The sequence below is a fragment of the Cetorhinus maximus genome, chromosome 3, assembly GCF_964194155.1.
Source record: "Cetorhinus maximus chromosome 3, sCetMax3.hap1.1, whole genome shotgun sequence".
NCBI lineage: Eukaryota > Metazoa > Chordata > Chondrichthyes > Lamniformes > Cetorhinidae > Cetorhinus > Cetorhinus maximus.
The window spans coordinates 10,334,835-10,358,541 of NC_135881.1; the positions used below are offsets into that span (position 1 = coordinate 10,334,835).

Sequence of the window (23,707 nt, forward strand, 5' to 3'; positions counted from 1 at the left end):
AGCTCTGTGGGACATTACACTGGCTCCTAGTGATCCTTGTGGAGCTCTGTGGGACATTACGCTGGCTCCCAGTGTTCCTTGTGGAGCTCTGTGGGATATTACGCTGGTTCCCAGTGTTCCTTGTGGAGCTCTGTGGGATATTACATTGGCTCCCAGTGTTCCTTGTGGAGCTCTGTGGGATATTACACTGGCTCCCAGTGTTCCTTGTGGAGCTCTGCGGGATATTACACTGGCTCCCAGTGTTCCTTGTGGAGCTCTGTGGGATATTACACTGGCTCCCAGTATTCCTTGTGAAGCTCTGTGGGATATTACACTGGCTCCCAGTGTTCCTTGTGGAGCTCTGTGGGATATTACATCCAGTGCCTGTCATAACTGAATAATTAAACCAGTCACTCATCATTTTCCCAGAATTCCTAATCCCAGGGGATATCTCCTTTCTTCCACCAATGTGCCCCCTTCCCTGCTTCCTTCCTTCCCTCCCACCTCTCTCTCTCCTTCTCTCCCTACCTCCCTCCCTCCTTTCCTTCTCTTCCCTAATTTTTTTCCATTTGTTAAATGCCAGCAAAATGAATCTGATTTTCTGGATTTACTTTCACACGTTAATAATTCACCTCAAATCAGCTCCAGTTTACACCCAGTCAGTCACCAGAGTGTAAAATAACGCAGAGGCTGGAAATCTGACACAAAGGCTGACAACATATACCCCACCACCCCTGGCCCCCCAATCTCTGTAATCACCCCCACTGCCCCACCACCACTACCCCCCACCCAACTTTCCCATCCAGCCTCACAACCCTCCCTATCCCTGTAACCTCCTCCAGCCCTCATAACCATCCCTATCTCCGTAACCTCCTCCAACCATTACAACTTTCCCTATCTCTGTAACCTCCTCCAGCCCCTACAACCCTCTCCATCTCTGTAACCTCCTCCAGCCCCTACAACCCTCTCCATCTCTGTAACCTCTACCAGCCACTAAAATCCTCCCTATCTCTGTAACCTCCTCCAGCCCCTACAACCCTCTCCATCTCTGTAACCTCTACCAGCCACTAAAATCCTCCCTATCTCTGTAACCTCCTCCAGCCCCTACAACTCTCCCTATCTCTGTGACCTCCTCCAGCCCTACAACCCTTCCTATTGTTGTAACCTGCACTAGCCACTACAGCCCTCCCTATCTCCAGCCCCTATAACCCTCTGTAATCTCTGCACTCCTCCAATTCTGGCCTGTTGTACATGCTGAAATTCCTTTGCTCTGTAATTGGTGGCCATACCTTCAGCTGCCTAGGTCCTAAACTCAGATTTCTCTCTTTAAACCTCTGCCCATCTCTCTCTCTTCTTCCCCCACCCCCGCCCACACTCTTTAAGATGCTCCTCAAAACCTATCTCTCTGGTCCACCTGTGTTAATATATCCTTATGTGCTCAATGCCAAATGTCTGACAATGCTCATGTTAAATGCCTTGGGATGGTTCTAGGTGCTATATAAATGCAAGTTGTTGTTGATCATGCTATTCCTATAAAACCACACGGGAAAGCGTGGCAAGCAGAACAGGCCAAAAGCCAATATTACAGTTTTGCTGAAGTAATTTATGTAAACAATGACGGTTGATCGCATTCTCCATCCCTGCACCATGCTGAATCAACTCCCAGGATGGTGATAAAATAGTTGATTGGCCTCAGTACCAGTTGGTTAGTGAAGTGATAAATCAATCCAACTGCCCTCTTGGTCTTGGTCAGTTAACATAGGTGAACTGGTCATTCACCTCATTGCTGTTTCTGGGATCTTGCTCTGTCCTGAGTTTGCTTCCTGGTCCAACAACCTCAAAGAAACTCATTGTAAGTGAAGTGGAACATTGTGTCCAATTCTGGGCTTCAGACTTTAGGAAGGATATGAAGGAGGACACGGAGGAGGCTTACCAGGATGTGGGAGTTCAGTTATGTGAGGAGACTGGAGAAGCTGGGATTGTTCTCCTGAGGGCAGAGAAGGTAAACAGGACATCTTCTTGAGGTATGCAAAATTACGTGGAGTTTTGATAGAGCAAATAGGGAGAAACCGTTTACTTTGGCAAGTGGGTCAGTAACCAAAGACCATAGATTTAAAAGAATTGGATGAAGATCTTGAGAGGAAATGAGGAGAAATTTCTTCGCAAAGAGAGAGTTGTTAAGATCTGGAACACGCTAACTGAACATTGGGTGCAATCAGAGCTAGTGGAAACTTTCAAAAGGCAATTGAACTGATTTAAATCGCTCTTTCAAAGAGCAGGCACAGGAGCGATGGGCTGAAAGGCCTCCCATGCTGTATGATTCGGGGCTGTCTCCCTTGGATGAGGTATCCACAGAAATGAGCCCCAATGTGAGTCTGTGCCTCCAGGTAAGGATGTCCATGGGTACTGTGCAAATGGACAGCTCCTGGTAGAAGAGGGACTAGGATCTGTCCTCATTGCAGCCACACTGCCACTTGGTGGCCTTGTTCAGATTTACAGTGAATCATTGAAAAATCTCCCTGGATCTTGTTGGAAGATTTGAAGAGGCAGCAAAGTGGAACTGAGGGAGACTCAATATGAAATTCCTGACAAGAACAACCTCCATTCTGACCTGTCCAAGGTAAATCATTGTCAAATATTCAATAATAACTTTCACTTTTAAATGTTATTATTTTGATTATAGAAATTTAAATTTATAATACTTTAAACATGTGTCTTTATTCCAGTTAGGTGATGATGGGTTTTTTGGGGGAAGATCCCATTGGTCAGTTTCCAAACAGAAAACTACAACTCCCAGGAGGCTATGCGAGGGGCGCGCATGTGCGGATTCCTCCCGCGTCGGCGCAGTCCGACTTCAACCTCTGACCCCGGAGATGCATCCGGGACACGCTGGAATCAAGGAAGAGAAAGAAAACCTGCGAGTTTGGGTGAGATGGAGGGAGGGATGAGAGGGGGAATGGGGGAATGAGGGATGAGGAGGGGGAATGAGGGATGAGGAGGGGAGGGATGAGGAGGGGGAATGAGGGATGAGGAGGGGGAATGAGGGATGAGGAGGGGGAATGAGGAGGGGGAATGAGGGGAGGGATGAGGAGGGGGAATGAGGGAGGGAGGGATGAGGGGGAAATTAGGGTGGGATGAGGCGGAGATGAGGGTGGGATGAGGAGGGGATGAGAAGGGAGTGAGGGAGTTATGAGGAGGGGAAAGAGGGAGGAAAGGAGGAATGAGGGAGGGAAGGATGAGGGAGGGAAGGATGAGGGAGGGAAGGATAAGGAGGAGGGAAGACAGTGGTTGAAATGGTAAGACTTGGTGGGGGAGGGGGGGTGGGGGGTGGTGGTTTCTGACTGGGATGGGTTGAGGGAGTGCCGGACTGTCTTTTTTTCAGCTGAGATATGAACTGAGGTCTGGTCTGCCCTGCCTCCTCACGTGAATGTGGCTGCTGTATTTGCTAAGTGGAGCGACCTCCTCGGTGTCCTGGCCAATATTTACCCCTGACCAATGACACAAAAATAAATTCTCTGGGCATTATCACATTGCTGATTGTGGGATCTTGCTGTGCACAAATTGGCTGCTGCATTCCCCACATTACAACGGTGACTGCTCTTCATTGGCTGGAAAGATTTTGGGGTGTCATGAGGTGATGAAAGGTGCTATAGGAATGCAGGTCTGTTTAAGTTGTCGGTGGTCTGTGCAGATCTGAGCTTGCCCTGTCCTGTTTTTGGAATTGCAGAGATGGCAGACGGAGAGAGGAAGGGGACCAAGAGCAAGCGGATCCTGGTGACCGGTGGCTCGGGGCTGGTCGGCAGAGCCATCGAGCAGGTGGTGAAAGAGGGTGAGGGGCAGGCGGATGAGGAGTGGATCTTCCTCTCGTCAAAAGATGCTGATTTAACGTGAGTCCCTTAGTGGAAAGGCGGTTATATGGAGTTCGGCTACAAACCAACCATTGAATGGTGGAAGAGGCCCAAGGGGCGAATGGCCTCCTTTCGTGTGATAACGTGCTCTGTGGGGCCAACAGAACAAACTATCCCTTCTACTCTTCAATGCAGTACTGAGGGAGTGCTGCGCTGTCAGAGGGTCAGTACTGAGGGAGTGCCGCACTGTCAGAGGATCAGTACTGAGGGAGTGCCGCACTGTCAGAGGATCAGTACTGAGAGAGTGCTGCGCTGTCAGTGGGTCAGTACTGAGGGAGTGCCACACTGCCAGAGGGTCAGTACTGAGGGAGTGCTGCGCTGTCAGAGGGTCAGTACTGAGGGAGTGCCGCAGTGTCAGAGGATCAGTACTGAGGGAGCGCTGCACTGCCGGAGGGTCAGTACTGAGGGAGCGCTGTACTGCCAGAGGGTCAGTACTGAGGGAGTGCTGCACTGCCAGAGGGTCAGTACTGAGAGAGTGCTGTGCTGTCAGTGGGTCAGTACTGAGGGAGTGCTGCGCTGTCAGAGGATCAGTACTGAGGGAATGCTGCACTGCCGGAGGGTCAGTACTGAGGGAACGCTGCACTGTCGGAGGGTCGGTAATGAGTGAGTGTCGCGCCGTCGGAGGGTCGCTAATGAGTGAGCGTCGCGCTGTCGGAGGGTCGGTAATTGAGTGTTGCGCTGTCGGAGGGTCGGTGCTGAGTGAGTGTTGCGCTGTCGGAGGGTCGGTGCTGAGTGAATGTCGCGCTGTCGGAGGGTCGGTGCTGAGTGAGTGTCGGTGCTGAGTGAGTGTCGGTGCTGAGTGAGTGTCGGTGCTGAGTGAGTGTCGGTGCTGAGTGAGTGTCGGTGCTGAGTGAGTGTCGGTGCTGAGTGAGTGTCGGTGCTGAGTGAGTGTCGGGCTGTCGGAGGGTCGGTGCTGAGTGAGTGTCGCGCTGTCGGAGGGTCGGTGCTGAGTGAGTGTCGCGCTGTCGGAGGGTCACGCTGTCGGAGGGTCGGTGCTGAGTGAGTGTCGCGCTGTCGGAGGGTCGGCGCTGAGTGAGTGTCGCGTTGTCGGAGGGTCGGCGCTGAGTGAGTGTCGCGCTGTCGGAGGGTCAGCATTGAGTGAGTGTCGCGCTGTCAGGGGTGTGATGGTGACTTGCTTCCACTCCGGTTCGATGGGTTCTGAGTTGGCTGATGAGTCCAATGTGAGATCTGCAGATTCCACCACATACAGGGCTGGTGGTGCTTGAAGGGCGGGGTAGCTAGTTGCTAGGGATTTGTGCGCTCTCCCTGGCTGAGGGGGCACTGTGCTGTCTGAGTCAAGGTGTTTTACCGAGGCCACGTCTGCCCTCTCAGGTGGACATAAAAGATCTTCTGGCACTGGTCAATGACAAGCAGGGGAGGTTCTCCCCAGTGTCCTGGCCAATAGTAACCCCTCAACCAACATCACTTTAAAATAAGTGTTGGCGATCCCACGGTGCTGCATGTGGGATCTTGCTGTGCAGAGATTTGCTGCCGCATTTCCCACGTTGGCTGTGAAGTGCCTGTCCATTACAATGAAGTACGTCTTGTTTCGAAGTGCTTTAGAAAATGTGGAGGTGGTGGGAGGTGCTATGGAAATGTAAAACCTTTTGTTTGCCGGTCAGGAATGCTGCAGAAACCAGGGCCTTATTCGACAGACACCAACCCACCCACGTGATTCACCTGGCAGCCATGGTGGGCGGACTCTTCCGGAACATGAAATACAACCTGGATTTCTGGGTGAGTGACGGTGTGTGGATAGTGAATCAGGTGGAAATTAATTTCCTTTGGGCCCCCACCTTGGTGTATTTGTGTCCAAATCCTGGGCACCACACTTCCGGGAGGATGTGAAGGCTTTGGAGGGGTTACAGAGGAGATTTACAAGAATGGTCCCAGGAATGAGGGATTACAGTTACACAGAGAGACTGGAGAAGCTGGGACTGTTCTCCTAGTAACAGAGGGGAGATTTGATAGAGGGGTTTAAAATCGTGAAGAGTTTAGATAGAGTAAATAAAGAGAAAGGGTTTCCTATTGGCTGAATGGTCGATAAACAGAGGGACCAGATTTAAAGTGATCGTCTCTGGCTCTTCTGCCAATCTGAGGATATTTTGTTTTTTAACACACTCAGCGGTTAGGGTTTGGAATGCACACTGCCTGACCGTCTGGTGGATACAGATTTAATAGAAGCTTTTAAAAGGGAATTGGATAAACACTTGAAGGAAAAAAAAATTGCAGGGATATGGGGTAAGAGTGGATTGCTCTTCAAAAGAGCCAGCACAGACTTGATGGGCTGATGGGTCTCCTCTTGTGGTGTGCTATTCTATTCTATCATTGACTGAGCCACCCTGACCGGAATGTACCGTGTCGGACCCCTGGTGGTTCTGAAGAGCTGATCCAGGCTGAGGAAGCAGTTGGGACTGGGCTGGGGGGGGGGGTGTGGTTGCTGCAAGACTGGCCTGGGCTTTCCACGTGCAGCTAAAGCACCACAATGGTAAATATAATTGAAGCCTGTCTTGTGGGCGAGGATCTCTCAGTCTGCTCCCTGTAACCTGCGACTGGGTCTGTTTCCAAACCGAATTTCACCAGCAAGCAGCAGTGGAGAATGGGCAATGCTGGTGAAAACCCCTCTTCAACAAGGAGATGACATTGGCAGGAGAGGATCGCGAGGGACAGACAGGCGGGGGTGGGGGTGGGTGGTTTGGAGACGGTCGGTACCTGATACTGGTGTCAACCTGGTGAAGCTATAACACAGGACTACTTGCGTGCCAAACAGCAAAAGCAGCAAGTGATAGACAGAGCTAAGCGATCCCACAACCAACGAGTCAGATCTAAAAGCTCTGCAGTCCTGCCACATCCAGTCGTGAATGGTGGTGGACAATTAAACAACTCACTGGAGGAGGAGGCTCCACAAATATCCCCATCCTCAATGATGGAGGAGCCCAGCACATCAGTGCAAAAGATGAGGCTGAAGCATTCGCGACAATCTTCAGCCAGAAGCGCCGAGTGGATGATCCATCTTTGCCTCATCTGGAGGTCCCCAGCATCACAGATGCCAATCTTCAGCCAATTCGATTCACTCTACGTGATATCAAGAAACGGTTGAAGGCACTGGATACTGCAAAGACTATGGGCCCTGACAATATTCCAGCAATAGTACTGAAGACTTGTGCTCCAGAACTTGCCGCGCCCCTAGCCAAGTTGTTCCAGTACAGCTACAACACTGGCATCTACCTGGCTATGTGGAAAATTGCCCAGGTATGTCATGTACAGAAAAAGCGGGACGAATCCAACCCAGCCAATTACCGCCCATCAGTCCAGTCTCGATCATCAGTAAAGTAATGGAAGGGGTCATCAACAGTGCTATCAAGGGGCACTTGCTTAGTGATAACCTGCTCACTGACACTCAGTTTGGGTTCTGCCAGGGTCGCTCACCTTCTGATCTCAATTACAGCTTTGGTTCAAACATGGACAAAAGAGCTGAACTCCAGAGGTGAGGTGAGAGTGACTTCCCTTAACACCAATGCAGCATTTGACCAAGTGTGGCATCAAGGAGCCCTAGCAAAACTGAAACAAAAACAAAAATAGCTGGAAAAACTCAGCAGGGCTGACATCTCCTCTCCACAGATGCTGTCAGCCCTGCTGAGTTTTTCCAGCTATTTTTGTTTCAGATTTCTAGCATCTGCAGTATTTTGCTTTTATCCTAGCAAAACTGAAGTCACTGGGAATCAGGGGGAAAACTCTCCGCTGGTTGGAGTCATACCTAGCACAAAAGGAAGATGGTTGTGGTTGTTGGAGGTCAGTCATCTCAGCTCCAGGACATCACTGCAGGAGTTCCTCAGGGTAGTGTCCTTGGCCCAACCATCTTCAGCTACTGCATCAATGACTTTCCTTCCATCACAAGGTCAGAAGTTGGGATGTTCGCTGATGATTGCACAATGTTTGACACCATTCGCAACTCCTCAGATACTGAAGCAGTCCATGTCCAAAAGCAGCAAGACCTGGACGATATCCAGGCTTGGGCTGACAAGTGGCAAGTAACATTCACGCCACACAAGTATCAGGCAATGACCATCTCCAACAAGAGAGAATCCAACCATCGTCCCTTGATGTTCAATGGCATTACCATCACTGAATCCCCACTATCAACATCCTGGGGGTTACCATTGACCAGAAACTAAACTAGACCAGCCATATAAATACCGTGGCTACAAGAGCAGGTCAGGCTAGGAATCCTGCGATGAGTAACTTACCTCCTCACTCCCCATAGCCCATCCAACATCTACAAGGCACAAGTCAGGAATGTGATGGAATACTCCCCACTTGCCTGGATGAGTGCAGCTCCCATAACACTGAAGAAGCTGGACACTGTCCAGGACAAAGCAGCCCGCTTGATTGGCACCCCATCCACAAACATTCACTCCCTCCACCACTGATGCACAGTAGCAGCAGTGTGTACCATCTACAAGATGCACTGCAGGAATTCACCAAGGCTCCTTAGACAGCACCTTCCAAACCCACGACCACAACTACCTAGAAGGACAAGGGCAGCAGATAAATGGGAACACCACCACCTGGAGGTTTCCCTCCAAGTCACTTATCATCCTCACTTGGAAATATATCGCCGTTCCTTTACTGTCGCTGGGTCACAATCCTAGAACTCCCTTCCTAACAGCACTGTGGATGTACCTACACCACATGGACTGCAGCCATTCAAGAAGGTAGCTCACCGCCACCTTCTCAAGGGCAACTAGGGATGGGCAATAAATGCTGGCCCAGCCAGTGAAGCCCACATCCTGTGAAGGAATTTTTAAAAATACTGTCGGGAGGAATCAGTGAGGGAGAGACGGGGAGTTTGGAGATAATCGGTACTCGATGCTGTCAGGAGGGAATCAGTGAGGGAGAAACGGGGAGTTTGGAGGTAGATCGGTTCAATCCTGTTTGTGATTTTTGTGTTTTCTTTTCACAGAGAAAGAATGTTCACATTAATGACAATGTGCTGCACTCGGCCCATGAGCTCGGGGTCACAAAGGTCATCTCCTGCCTCTCCACCTGCATCTTCCCAGACAAGACAACCTACCCTATTGATGAAACAATGGTGAGACCTCTCTCCCTGTTCCTCCTCTTCCTCCCCCCTCATTTTCCCCCCTTTTCTCCTTTCCCTCCTGCTAATGACATGCCTCAGAGGTGGGTAAATAGAATTAAGATACAGATCAGCCATGTTCTGATTGAATGGCAGAAGCGGCCTCCTCCATAGCCCGAAAAGACTGATCTAACACTACTGCCTAATTGGCATTTAAATCCAAAATCAAACACCAAGATGTGTTGTAGCTTCTCTGTGAGGTGTACAGTTTATTTTTGGAAAGTCCAATATTAGTTTGTGGCCATGGTTTCTCTGAGGGCTTTAAGTATAAGACTGGAGTCACATATTGGCCAGACCAGGTAAGGATGAGATTTCCTTCCCTGAAAAACGTTAGGGGGACCAGTTGGGTTTTTATAACTTTCTGGCAGTAATGTGAAAGTCGATTTAACCCTCACGCATGTGTTCCCTGAGGCGATATTTAGGGGCTTGGGGTGATGGGAGGGCCGGGCGTTTCTCTGCCAAGCCCACGCCTGCGGGTGCCCCCCTTTGGCTGAGATCCCAGTGATCTCCTGACAGCCATGAGAGTGGCATAGCGGTCATGTCATTGAAATAGTAATCCAGAGGCCCAGGCTAATGCTCTGGGGGCACAGGATCAAATCCCACCACGGCCGCTGGGGGAATTTAAATTCAATTAATAAAACCTGGAATATAAAGCTAGCCTCAGCAATGGTGGCCATGACAACCATCATGGACCTTAATGAACCAAGATGGGTTTTGTAACAATTGATTGCCTTTAGGGAAGGAAATCTGCTGTCCTTACCTGGTCTGGCCTACATGTGACTCCAGACCGACAGCAATGTGGTTGACTCTTAACTGTCCTCTGCAATGGCCTAGCAAACCATTCAGTTCAAAGGCAATTAGGGATGGGCAACAAATGCTGGTCTTGCCAGCGATGCCCACATCCCATGAATGAATAAATTTTAAAAATCACTGCAAGGCGTGGTATCTCCAGGGAGGGAAAGGCTGGGGACATTTTCCAGTTCTGTAATAATATAAGAAATTCGGCCCATCAAGCTTGCTCCACTCTTCAATAAGGTCATGACTGATCATCTACACCAACTCCACCTTCCTGTACAATCTACATATAATTTAATTCTCTTAGTACTCAAAAAAAATCTATCAGTCTCGATCTTAAATATACTTAATGACTGAGCATCCACAACTCTCTGGGGTAGGGAATTCCAGAGATTCACCACCAACCCCTTATTCGAAGGCACTGACCCCTAGTTCTAGAAACCCCAGCCAGAGGAAACGACCTGTGTCTACTCTGTCAAGTCCCCTCAAAACTTGAATGAAATTACCTCCCATTAACCTAAACTCCAGTGACTATAAGCCCATTTTACTCTACTGCTCTGCCTAGGACAACACCACTCATCCTGGGAATCAATCTCGTTCCATCAGGTGGCAGTTTAACAGGTTCATATTGTGTTCCAGGTACAGTAACGCGCAGGATTTAGGGGTGAAGAATTTCAGAGAGGGCAGTGGCTTGAGCACGAATGTCCCCTGTGCAGGATTTACACCTGAGACTTTGGGATTTGAGGAGATGGTGGCATTATTGGTATTGTCACTCGACTGGTATTACAGAGACCCAGGGCGATGCTCTGGGGACCTGGGATTGAATCCCACCACGGCAGATGGTGAAATTTGAATCAATAAAGATCTGGAATTAAAAGTCTGATGATCGCGAAATCACTGTCGATTTGTCACAAAAACCCATCTGGTTCACTAATGGCCTTTAAGGAAGGAAATCTGCTGTCCTTCCTTACCTGGTCTGGCCAACATGTGACTCCAGACCCACAGCAATGTGGTTGACTCTTAAATGCCCTCTGAATGAGGGCAATTAGGGATGGGCAATAAATGCTAACCTAGCTGTGATGCCCACATCCCACGAACAAATAATAAATTTTTTAAAAAATTATACAGATCTCGTGTGGAGAGGCTGGTGAAGCTGAGATTGTTCTCCAGTGGAGCAGAGAAGGTTAAGGGGAGACTTAATAAATGTGTTGCTGAAGATAGAGCCATGAAGCTTTGCATTTTGCACCCAGCAGGACAAACACATGAATGCCAAATTTCAAACGATCACAACAGTTTATACTACAGGAGAAAAGGGTGTGGATTGGTTGGCAAGTCGACTCTGGCTCTGGTTGACATGGAGAAAGCAACAGGGAACTATAGGCTCCTCAGGTTCCCGGGTATTTCAAAAAAGGTGCAAAGTTTGAACATGTTCCTTTTGTTTGCCGTGAACAAGCCCCTGCTTATGAATGTATGTCGCTTCTAGCAGGTGTAAATGAGCCGTGTAACGAGCTCGACTGAAGATCTTAAATTGGTTGTTAGTGTAGCTATTAGCGCGCTCGGGATTGTTCAGCAAGTGCTGCCTAATCGCGGAATCACATCCAACAGCCGTTTTGTTTTTGGGTTTTGCAAGCGCGGGCTGGCTGCGTAGAGTCTGTACCCTGCCTATTACAGATAACCCAAGAAACTTCTTGTTTGATTCGATCAGCCAGACATTATGATGTATAGCCCACACACTGGCACTGAAATTCATACATGACGTTGCTTGATCTTGTGGTAGGCAAAACGTCACTTTTGGACTGCCGGCAGCATCTTGTTAGTGGAAAATACCCCTCACGCACGGCCGCTGCATAGCAGCAACTTAACGTGTTGTTCAAATTTTTGAAATACTTTTGCCTGTCCAGAGTAATTAATTTGAGGTAGACCTCAATCTGAGTTAATTGGTGGAGCTCGTAACCCCACCCTCACCCCACCCACCCCACTCGCCACATCTGTGCTGTCTGAATCTGATATTGTAATTCTATCCTGTACGGGCGTGATGGGCCGAATGGCGGCTCCCTGTGCAGTAACAATTCTGTGATTCTATCTCGCAGCTGTTCACGAAGCTGCATTCCAGACACCGGCTTATCTCTGCTCGCTGTGCCATGTTCAGGTTGTAGCTAGCCGTGCTGCAGGCAGGAGCGAGCTGACAGATGATTACAGCGAGAGACAGAATCCTGCTGACAATACCATCCAGGATACGGAGTCGAAAGGACAATAGAAATTTAATATTTTCCTCTGTGTTCCTTGTAGATCCACAGTGGGCCCCCACACAGTTCAAACTTTGGATATTCGTATGCAAAGCGAATGATCGACATTCAGAACCGGTGAGCATCCTTTTCTGTTTGTACTTCATTTCCCTCATCTTCCTCTCCTCTTTTCTGCCTCTCATCTTTTCCCCTTGCCTCCCCCTCTTCCCTCCTGTAACGGATGCCGGCATTTAATAAGCCACCCATCCCCACGAGGCTAAAGGTGGAGTTTGCCTTAACTCGGGTGTGGATTGCCACTGACCTCACTCCTTCTCTGTTCCAGTGCTTACTTTGAACAACACAACCGGATGTTTACAGCCGTGATTCCCACCAACGTCTTCGGAATGTACGACAATTTTAATATCGAGGATGGGCATGTTTTGCCAGGACTGATTCACAAGACTTACCTCGCACAGAGTTGAGTCTCCCATTCTTAGTTCTTTGTCGAGTGACTGCGTTAAATTGTAACACTTTTTTAAAAAAAAATTCATTCACGGGATGTGGGCTTCGCTGTCATTGCCCATCCCTAATTGTCCTTGAGGAGGTGGGGTTGAGCTGCCTTCCTGAGCCGCTGCAGTCCATGTGGTGTAGGCACACCCACAGTGCTGTTAGGGAGGGAGTTCCAGGACTTTGACCCAGCGACAGTGAAGGAACGGCGATATATTTCCAAGTCAGGATGGTGAGTGGCTTGGAGGGGAACTTCCAGGTGGTGGTGTCCCCATCTAGCTGCTGCCCACCTATCTGCTGCCCTTGTCCTTCTAGGTGGTAGTGGTCGGGGGTTTGGAAGGTGCTGTCGAAGGAGCCTCGGTGACTTCCTGCAGTGCATCTTGTAGATGGTGTACACGTGTGCCTCCGCTGCTCTCTGAGGAAGGGGTGTGGGCAGGGTTGGGGGGGTGGTGTAGTGTTGATAGATGAACGGAACTGCACTCCCTCTTTGAGGTCATTTGAGTAGGATGCACTTCCGCTCAGAAACAGGAGAGGGTTGGAGCTAAGTTACTGACCTCTTTCTGTTTCATTTCATTGCTACCCCCAGGAAACGGCACATCGCTGGTGGTGTGGGGATCAGGGAAACCCAGGAGGCAGTTCATATACTCTCTGGTAGGTTTCCGGGTCAACTCTTGGAGCTCGGTTTGTTTCTGTGATGCGACTGACTCTTTGAGCAGATTCCATGAAGGAAAAGAGTGTTGGTGGAGGGAGGTGGACCCTGGCCATTGTTCATCTGGGACTCTCGAATCTGTCTCCAGCCCTAGCTGCTGACTGCATGTCTGCAACCTCTGGCTGGGTGTAACATCCAGGCTAGACGTTTCACCCCCCCGCCACCCCCCTCACCCAGCAAGCCCCCCATGTCTCCGCACCTCTACGCCCCTAAATATGGGTGAAAATACTTGGACAAAGTTCCTCTCCAAGGTGCCCTCAGGTGAACAAATTAGGAGCAGAAGTAGGCCACTCGGCCCCTCGAGCCTGCTCTGCCATTTGATAAGATCACGGCTGATCTGGTTTTAATCTCATATTCCTACCTAGCCACGCTCCCCCACCGATAACCTTTCACCCCCTTGCTTATCAAGAATCTATCTACCTCTGCCTTAAAGGTATTCAAGGACTTGGGCGCGACACCTTTTGAGGAAGAGAATTTCAAAGTCTCACAACCCTCTGAGAGAAAAACATTCCCCTCAACAGTGACCTCCAAGTTCTAGATTCTCTCACAAGCGGAAACACCCTCTCCACATCCATCCTGTCAAGTCCCCTCAGGACCTTATATGCTTCAATCAAGTCGCCTTTTACTCTTCTGAACTCCAGTGGATACAAGGTTAGCCAGTCCGTCCTTTACACATAGGACAACCAGTTCAGGAGGTCACAGGGAATGTGTGTTCTCTGTGAAGATTCTTACCTCCTAGAATGTCTGTCCCAGTCTGGAACTGGTCCAGTTGAAAGGAGCTTTTTAATGTTCAACGACTTTGTTTTGAGTTGTGTGGTGGCCTCTTAATTGAAGGCGATTCCCTCAGATAGGGTTGAACCTGTCTCCGTCTGGTCACTGGGAGTGAAATGTTCCTCTGAGGGTCTAGGTTACCACGTCTTGCGGGTCCTCTCTCCTGATTGGAGGGCAGGGTAGGGTGATCAAGGTGCCACACTGATGGAGTTCATGGATGGTGGTCCGTGGGTTGCACTATCGCATCGCCAGTGTGTGCGGGGTTTGTAGCTGTGTATAAACAGGGGACAGCCAAGACATGGCATATGCAATACAGCTTGATGACTGGACTTGATGACAGTGACTTCATTTTCCAGGATCTGGCCCGTCTCTTCATCTGGGTTTTGAGAGAATATAAAGAGATTGAACCCATCATCCTCTCAGGTGAGAATGGTTTGTCTGATTACACCCTGCCAACTGCTTTACTGCATCAGAGGCAATTCATAAATGCCAATTGTTTTGAGGAAGAAAGCAAGTCATAGCGAGTTAAAACCTCCCCAAGCTCTCTTCACCCCCCACCCCCCGCACCACCAGCTCCAGATATCTGTGAATATCTGTGTTGCAGGTATTGGCTTAGGATCAGTCGTGATGGTTTCCACAGTTGAATAGTCTCTTGGCGCTTGGTGTGTGTTAGAGAACAGGTAATGGATTGAGGGATGGAGGGATGATGCTTTCCCCAGCAAGGGTCTTGTTTAGGAGGGTAAGGAGTATTGGGGAGGTGATGGGGGAAAGCTGGATTCATTCAAATCCATTCCAAGATGTTGGGTTGAAATTCCTGTCTCCATACAGACTAAGGATGTTGTGTGAAGGTAATTTGGGAGTCCAGCTCCAACTGATGTATATCAGCTTCTCAGGTCTCACTTTGATGCTGCCATTGATCCATTGGACTGAACATTTTTAAATCCATGGAACCCCAGTAGGAAAATCCATCCTGAATTTTAGACCAAGGCACATTGTTGGGGCAAGACTGAGGGAGGTGTTTACTCTGTATCTAACCCTGTGCTGTACCTGTCCTGGGAGTGTTTGATGACGACAGTGTAGAGGGAGCTTTACTCTGTATCTAACCCTGTGCTGTACCTGTCCTGGGAGTGTTTGATGTGGACAGTGTAGAGGGAGCTTTACTCTGTATCTAACCCCATGCTGTACCTGTCCTGGGAGTGTTTGATGTGGACAGTGTAGAGGGAGCTTTACTCTGTATCTAACCCCGTGCTGTACCTGTCCTGGGAGTGTTTGATGGGGACGGTGTAGAGGGAGCTTTACTCTGTATCTAACCCTGTGCTGTACCTGTCCTGGGAGTGTTTGATGGGGACAGTGTAGAGGGAGCTTTACTCTGTATCTAACCCCGTGCTGTGCCTGTCCTGGGAGTGTTTGATGGGGACAGTGTAGAGGGAGCTTTACTCTGTATCTAACCCCGTGCTGCACCTGTCCTGGGAGTGTTTGATGGGGACAGTGTAGAGGGAGATTTACTCTGTATCTAACCCCGTGCTGTACCTGTCCTGGGAGTGTTTGATGTGGACAGTGTAGAGGGAGCTTTACTCTGTATCTAACCCTGTGCTGTACCTGTCCTGGGAGTGTTTGATGGGGACAGTGTAGAGGGGGCTTTACTCTGTATCTAACCCTGTGCTGTACCTGTCCTGGGAGTGTTTGATGGGGACAGTGTAGAGGGAGATTTACTCTAATCCTGTGCTGTACCTCAATTTTGCTGCTAAAACTGGATGTTGAGTGCTGTTTCCTCCTCATTCTGGTGAAAGCCTTTGTGGCTCCTCTCCTTCGTCTAAAAAAATTTTTTCATGCAGTGAGTGGTTAAGGTCTGGCATGTGCTGCCTGAGCGTCAGGTTCAATTGAAGTATTCAAAAGGGAATTGGGCAATTATCTGAAAAGCAAGAACGTGCAGGAGAGAAGGTGGGAGAATGGCACTAAGGGAATTGGTCATTCAGAGAGCCAGTGCAGACACAATGGGCCAAGTGACCTCTGTCTGTACTGTAACAGTTCTGTGATTCTGTGGGCAGTGTTTGAAGAGGGCTCAGTGCGGTAAATTGGTGTTGGGTAGTAAGCAGGTTCTCGGATGGTGTTTGATGCTGGTTACTGTGAGGATAATGTTCCTGTGTTTCTGTCCTCAGTGGGAGAGGAAGATGAAGTGTCCATTAAAGAGGCAGCTGAGTGCATTGTGGCAGCCATGGGGTTCAAAGGGGAGGTCATTGTATCCTTCACATATATGACTGCCTATATAATACTCCCGGCTCCAGGAACTTCCTCATTGGGTCACTGGGACTCAGCCAGAGCTGCAGTTCCTAATAGTGACCCCCTGTTGTGTTTGTGTGATAGAGGCTGTGTTGCCTATCCTGCTTGGGTATATTCCTGGAGATTTCTTCACAACTTCCTGCCTCCAGTCACCCCGCCCCCACACTCCCATCATTGGCTGACTGACACGTCAATGCTTGTAATGATGTGTCTTCCCTCAACCCATTCGAAAACAAAGATTTCATTACCTGATTAGATGGTCCTGGAGTGTCAGTCAAACAACCTGTTCTCCCCAAAAAAACACTGTTCAAGAATTTGTTGTTATCAATCAAATGGCATGTTTCTTTGGCTGTTTGTAACAGGCAGAGTACAGACCGTAAACCACCAGCCCGTACTTGTAAAACCCAAAGCTAAATGTCTAGTGTTAGATGTGATTCTGTGATTGGGCAGCACTTGCTGAACAATCCTGAGCGTGTTAATAACTACACCAACAACCAATTTAAGATAATCAGTAACATGGCTCATTTACAGTTGCTAGAAGCTACATGCTTTCATACTCAGGGACCCGTTCTCTGGAAACAAAAGGAATATGTTCAAGCCTTGCACCTTTTTTGAGTTAACCGGGAGCTTGGGGAGTCTCTCCTTCCCCATTGTTTTCTCCATGTCACTGTTCCAGCCAATCAGAGTTGACTTGCCAACCAATCAGCATTCTTTTCTCCTGTAGTATAAATTGTTGTGATTGTTTGAAATTTTGTATTCTTGCATTTGTCCTGAAAAGTGCAAGAGGAAAAGTTTCAGCAACATGCTCGCCCCGCCCCCCCCCCCCCCCCCCCGCCACTTTTCAATAATATTCAAGTTCTATACTACCAACTGACATTTTTGTTTTAATGGCCTCGTGATTTTTCTCCTGAGTGTTGCCCACCACAGTGTCCAGAAGATTAACCCTCAATTCTTGAAAGGTTGGCAACCCTAGTTCCAGGCCTGGGTTGATTGAATGACGCTTGCCTGTGACACACTTCCACAGTCGATCAGCTTGCCACATTTCACTGGCTAGGTTTGGATTGCTGGTGGGCAGTTGGATGAGGTAATTGAGGGTGCATTATGCTGGTGGATCTGTACCCCGGAGAGGACTATTAACCCGTGTGTGTTTGTGTGTTTGGCTGGTATCCATTAGGATAGTGGCACTAAAGCCGTCTGCAGCCAAGGATGTGCCACATGCTTTCTCTTTTTTTTCTTCCCATCCCACTCTCTTTCCTTAATTATGAGCATCAAGTTTGACACAAGCAAATCTGATGGGCAGTTCAAGAAGACGGCCAGTAACAGCAAGTTGAGGAAATACCTGCCAGACTTCAAATTCACCCCCTTCAGCCAAGGTGAGTCTCAATGTCTTACACACTCCAACCTCCCATTCATGTCTCATCCATAAACCTGGAAGTTACAATAAAGCAGCACAGCACTAACACCCACCTTCCTGTAGACAACTTCATACATTTAAAAAAAACTCATTCATGTGATGTGAGCATCACTGGCGAGGCCAGCATTTATTGCCCATCCCTAGTTGCCCTTGAGAAGGTGGTGGTGAGCTGCCTTCTTGAACCGCTGCAGTCCATGTGGTGTAGGTACACCCACAGTGCTGTTAGGGAGGGAGTTCCAGGATTTTGACCCAGCGACAGAACGGCGATATATTTCCAAGTCAGGGTGATGTGTAGCTTGGAGGGGAACTTCCAGGTGGTGGTGTTCCCATCTATCTGCTGCCTTTGTCCGTCTAGATGGTAAAAGTCATGGGTTTGGAAGGTGCTCTTTAAGCGTGAATTCCTTGGTGAATTCCTGCAGTGCATCTTGTAGATGGTACACACTGCTGCTACTGTGTGTCAGTGTGGAGAGAGTGAATGTTTGTGGATGGGGTGCCAATCAAGTGACTGCTTTGTCCTGGATAATGTCAAGCTTCTTGAGTGTTGTTGGAGCTGCACTCATCCAGGCCAATGGGGAGTATTCCATCACACTCCTGACTTGTGTCAGGAGGTAAGTTACACTCTGCAGGATTCCTAGCCTCTGGCCTGCCCTTGTAGACACAGTATTTATATGGCTGGTCCAGTTCAGTTCCTGGTCAATGGTAGCCCCCCCAGGATGTTTATAGTGGGGGATTGATGGTAATACCATTGAATGTAGTTAGCTGATGTCTGCCCTGTTGGAGGGTGAGGGCAGAGTGTGTTTTTAATTGGCCTCAATTCCACTGATGTCAGGGAAGGAAAAACCCAGTCGGTGTTCCTGCTGCTGATAGTTACCCAGTGATTGCTGACATGGCTGAAGTGATGCTGCCATAGTTGAATAGCCTAGCGCTGCTCGCTGTCTAGTGTCATGCATGCAGAACGGCCAAACTGCCAGTGAAGCTTGTGACCAGTGGGGCTGCAGCCTGAGCTGGCATGTTCAAGAGGAAGGGGCAAATCCTTCAACTTCTCGAGACTTCCATGAATTTGAAGAATTACTAACGAGCATCCGATATTAAACACTGTATTAAAGCACATTTACTACCAAGGACTAACTAAGAGGATGGGTTTAGTTTAAATGCACTACGTTCCCACATGGATGTTTCAATCTGGTGATACTGATTGTTTTACTGACTTACTGTTTTTGTTGAAGTTTCATTCCTGTCACTGTGGGTGGCCTAGTTCTGGCTCACTGAGGGCTGGCCTGTCCACTTGGCTGCAAGACGCACGCGCTACTCCCTGCCGTTTTTTTTCATTCACAGGATGGTGGGCATCACTGGCAAGTTTATTACCTGTCCTTAATTCCCCTTGAGTAGGCGGTGAGCTGCCACCTTAACAACTGAGTGGGGCTCGAGTCCATTTCAGAGGTCATTTAAGAGTCAACCACATTGCTGTGGGCCTGCAGTCACATGTAGGCCGGACCGGGCAAGGATGGCAGACTTCCCTCCCTAAAGGGCATTAGTGAACCAGATGGGCTGTTATGACAATCTGATAGTTTCATGGTTACCATTACTGAGACTAGCTTTATATTCCAGATTCACTCAAAGGGTCGCGAATCTTTGGAATTCTCTATCCCAGAGGCTTGGGGATCCTCCGTCATTGAAGATATTTAAGCCTGAGGCAGATAGATAGACAGATTTTTGGCGTCTCAGGAAATCGAGGGATATAGGGTGTGGGCGAGGAACTGCGGTTGAAGCCCAAGATCAACCATGATCGTATTGAATGGCGGAGCGGGCTCGAAGGGCCATGTGGTCTACTCCTGCTCCTATCTCTTATGTTCTTATTTATTTAATTAACTGCATTCAAGTTCCCGTGTTACGGTGGTAGGATTTAAACTCATGACTCTGGACCATTAATCCAGACCTTGCGATTACTAGTCCAGTAACATTACTACTGTACCAGTTGGTGCTTATTGGACTAGACTGCCACCTGCTGGCTCAGTTTGGAATAGGTATTCTTAAGGGTGGCAATTTCAAAAATCCACCGTGCCACATTGTAAAACGTATTGGTCATTGGTAAAATTAACATCAAAGAATTTTGTCATTTCTCAGCTGGGCCTCAGAAGGGGAAAAGGTTAAAAATGGTCACGAAAACAGCAGGATTATCCGAAAAAAAACCCAATTTGGGTTCACTAATGTGTCACTCCAGTCAGGTTTACACATGATTCTGGGAGATGAAAAGTGGTTCAGAAGATTAGCGCTGAATGCTGCCCTCTTGTTTTGCATTGTGTGTATTTAAAACTGCAGTTTTACTAGTTGATATATATATATATATATATATATTTTTTTTTTTTTAAGTATCTTATTTCTCCCCAAAAAGAAACAAATTGTGAACACGCTTTTTGAAAATAAGAGCAAGTAACAACAGGTTTTAATTTGTTTCAGCTGTCAAGGAGACCTGTGATTGGTTCGCAGCCAATTATGACCTGGCAAGGAAATGAGGGAGCGGAGGGCAGTCGATCAGCTTTTGGGGCAACCGCCCATAGTGGACCACAGTGATTGTTGGGTTGGAAGTAGATATCGATTATATAATGTAGCTCTGGGTTTAATTCAAAGGGAGGAGCTGAACCCACGTCCTGACTCTCTACAGTTGTCCAGACTCCCTGCTGCTGCTGCGGCCTCTTTTTCAGCTCAGTGTCTGATTGCAGCAGGGGCTTGCTGTGTTGATCCCAGCAAGCCAGCACAGCATCAACCTCTAAGGTGGTTTAGGAAGCCTCCTCCTCCTCCATTTTGCTGCAGTTGTATATGTCTGAGGGGAAGTTGGCTGCAGGTTTGTCTGTGATTAACTCACTCAGGTTATCAGTGTCAATCAAAAAAAAAACCTTACTCCCATTTCTGTTTCGACTTCCTCTCCACCCCCTCCTTCCCTCCCCCTCCCCCCCTACATTTCCTGATTGCCTCCTTGTAGCTGTGTCAGTGAAGATTTATCCAGGTGGTTTCATGGGTGCAGCAAGCCCCACCTTATCTTGTACAAAACATGGAGTGACATTGGATGTTCAACTGCACTTATCTGAGGAACACCAAGCCTGGTTGTGTTGGAGAGGTCTGCTGGGCTGGGATCTATCTGGACAATTTGGTGTGATATCAGTGTTTTATCTAGTGACCTGTGCAGATCCTCTCCCTTGGTGAACTAGGTAGTTCCTTCATCCAGGCAATCTCCCCACACTACACTCATTGTTGTGAAATATTTTGTGTCTGGCTGAGGTTTGAAAGTTCCTGTTAATGGTAAAACAGATATGAATATTAAAGAAAATGGAAAATGACACTATGGTGTGTTGCAGTCCTTGAACGTGATGTTTTCAATGGGGATGAATACAGTTTCAATCACTGTACAATGAGTTGTCTGACCTACTTTTGAGGGAAGTCTGGTTACTTTTACAGGTCGAGTGGAATTCCTGTCAATTGTTTCAGTGAGACTTGATCTTTTTGTTTTAAATTTTAAACAGCACTTTTATATTTGTAACTTGGTTGGGGTGAGTAAGGGTCTGTGCACAAGTTTCCCCAAGAGGTTGGATTAGGGTTTCTGCGCAAGCTTCTACCCGGATGGGAGCCATGAGAATAGGGTCTGTGTACGAGCTCCCTGTAGTGTGATGGGCTGCGAAACTAGTTCTGTGAACCAGCTACCAGCAAGTTGGAGTAGGTTGTGTGAACTCCCAGTGGGTTATGTCCACAATTGTCTTAGCTCAGGTAGAAAGCAAGAATTCCCCCCTCTCGACCATTGCGCATTCAGTTTGCTAAAACCTGCCCTTCTTATCACAACAGCAGAGTCCTATGCCCATATCTTTTGTCAATTGCAATGTGGTTGGAATGTGAATTCGTTTCAGCGATGTTGCAAAGCACTACGTTTCCCCACTTCAATTTAAAGTAGTTCTTGTAGCAGCTCTCTAACTCATAAAATGTTGAAAGTATTTTTTATTTCAGGGTTGAAGAGGAGGCATTGGAAATGTTTTTTTTTGTTTACTGAAGGTGTTCACCCTCTGATATGTCTCCTGCACTTTCTCCCACCTATTCCCTGGGACCTTTGTCACTTATACCCTGGTGCTGAGGCTCCCTATATGGCTTATTCCTGCTCCTACGTTGTCCATTCAGCCCATTGAATCTGCTCTGCTATTCAATTAGAACATGGCTGACCATCTACCTCAATGTCACTTTCCCACACTATCTCCATACCCCCTGATGTCATTAGTCCCTAAAAATTTACTGATTTCTGTTTTGAACATGCTCAGTGATTGAGCTTCCATAGCCCTCGGGGGGTAGAGAATTCCAAAGATTCACCACCCTCTGAGTGAAGAAATTCCTCCTCATCTCAGTCTTAAATGGCCTACCTCTTATCCTGAGATTATGTCGCCTGGCTTTAGGCTCACCGGCTAGGGGAAACATCTTCTCTACATCGACCCTGTAAGCATCTTCAAAGTTTGTGTGGTCACTCCTCATTCTTCGAAACGCTAGGGAATATAGTCCTGTCTCCTCAATCTCTCTTCATAAAATAATCCCGCCATCCCAGGGATTAATCTGGTGAACACACGGCCCTACCCTACCTTACATTGCACCGTTCAGCTTCTTCCAGTTTACCACAGGTTGAGCAGCACAAAGCCTGAGTACCACGTAGCTGAAAGGTGAGAGAGGGCACAGCCTGCATCACTCATTCCCATTGTTAGAGACTGAAGTGGATTGCGAGAGGCCAGTTGGACTAGATGCAGGATTCTTCATTTGTAATTTAAAGGGAGGATCTTTTCGCAATTGTTAGCAGACGTTGTGGTTTTTTAAAAATTAAACTCCTGGTTGTGTAATGGGAAAATGAGTTTTGGTGAATAATTAAAAGATGTAATTTTATTTTTTAAAGGTGATTTAAATATTAAAAGCACACCTGTTTGAAATCAAACCAGTTTTTTTCCTCTTTACTTCCTCTTGTGGGGGGGTGGATGGGGAGGTCAGGGATGGGAGGGGAGTCTTAAAACTGGAAGCTATATGAACTAGAATGATGAAAGTGGAAAAAATTGCAGGGTAGTAAGATTAATGGAATAAGCTTATACTGAAAGGCCTGATGGGGTGAATGGTCTCTGCTGGATCATTCCACTTCTATACACTGCAGTATATTTTGGACCCCTGCTCAATGGCAGATTTTACTGTTATATGACTAGACAAATCCTTATTCCTAAGTGTGGTGCTGTGTGCAGGTGATAGGGACTGAGACTGTTGTGGCAAGAGTGGAAAGTCACCTCACAAAATATGGGGGCTGAGATCAAAAGTTTTTCATTGTGACATTTCTTGCAGCAATGAAAAGTGCCTTTGCACAGATTAGTGAAGTAGTATTGAGCAACCTATAACTTTTTATATTCATTCATGGGATGTGGGTATTATGGGCTAGGCCAGCATTTAATGCCCATCCCTAATTGCCCTTGAAGGTGGTGAAGTCCGTGATGTAGTTACACCCAGAATGATGTTAGAGAGTTTGAGGATTTTGACCCAGTAACAATGAAGGAACTGTCAGGATCAGGATGAGTGACTTCACAATCAGAATGCAGAAGAGGCCCTTCAGCCCATCGAGTCTGCACCGACACGTGAGAAACACCCGACCTACCTACCTGATCCCATTTACCAGCACATGGAACGTCAACATTCAAGGCTATGGGCCAAGTGCTCATCCAGATACTTTTTAAAGGACGAGGCAACCTGCCTCCACCACCCTCCCAGGCAGCGCATTCCAGACCGTCACCATCCTCTGGGTAAAAAAGTTTTTCCTCACATCCCCCTAAACCTCCTACCCCTCACCTTGAACTTATGCCCCCTTGTGACTGACCTTTCAACTAAGGGGAACAGCTGGTCCTTATCAAGTCGTACAGACTCAAAATGTAAACTCTTGTCTTCCTCTCCACAGATGCTATCAGGCCTGCTAAACTTTTCCAGCTA

The 23,707-nt window shown here is 48.0% G+C and overlaps 1 protein-coding gene across 1 annotated transcript; it reads left to right on the forward strand.

Moving 5' to 3' along the window:
- Positions 1-2,831: 2,831 nt before the first annotated feature.
- LOC144675711 (GDP-L-fucose synthase-like) lies at positions 2,832-22,679 on the forward strand. Its single transcript, XM_078536337.1, has 11 exons — positions 2,832-2,906; positions 3,707-3,866; positions 5,510-5,624; positions 8,851-8,979; positions 12,109-12,182; positions 12,388-12,521; positions 13,138-13,202; positions 14,388-14,454; positions 16,191-16,270; positions 17,585-17,684; positions 20,183-22,679. Exons 2-11 carry the CDS (start codon positions 3,709-3,711, stop codon positions 20,236-20,238), a joined length of 978 nt encoding a protein of 325 aa, XP_078392463.1. The 5' UTR covers positions 2,832-2,906; positions 3,707-3,708; the 3' UTR covers positions 20,239-22,679.
- Positions 22,680-23,707: the final 1,028 nt, after the last annotated feature.

Coding starts and splice junctions, on each gene's coding strand:
- LOC144675711 (XM_078536337.1), top strand. CDS start 3,709: ATGGCAGACGGAGAGAGGAAGGGGACCAAGAGCAAGCGGATCCTGGTG. Junction 3,867..5,509: donor TCAAAAGATGCTGATTTAAC/GTGAGTCCCTTA, acceptor TTTGCCGGTCAG/GAATGCTGCAGAAACCAGGG. Junction 14,455..16,190: donor TGAACCCATCATCCTCTCAG/GTGAGAATGGTT, acceptor TTCTGTCCTCAG/TGGGAGAGGAAGATGAAGTG.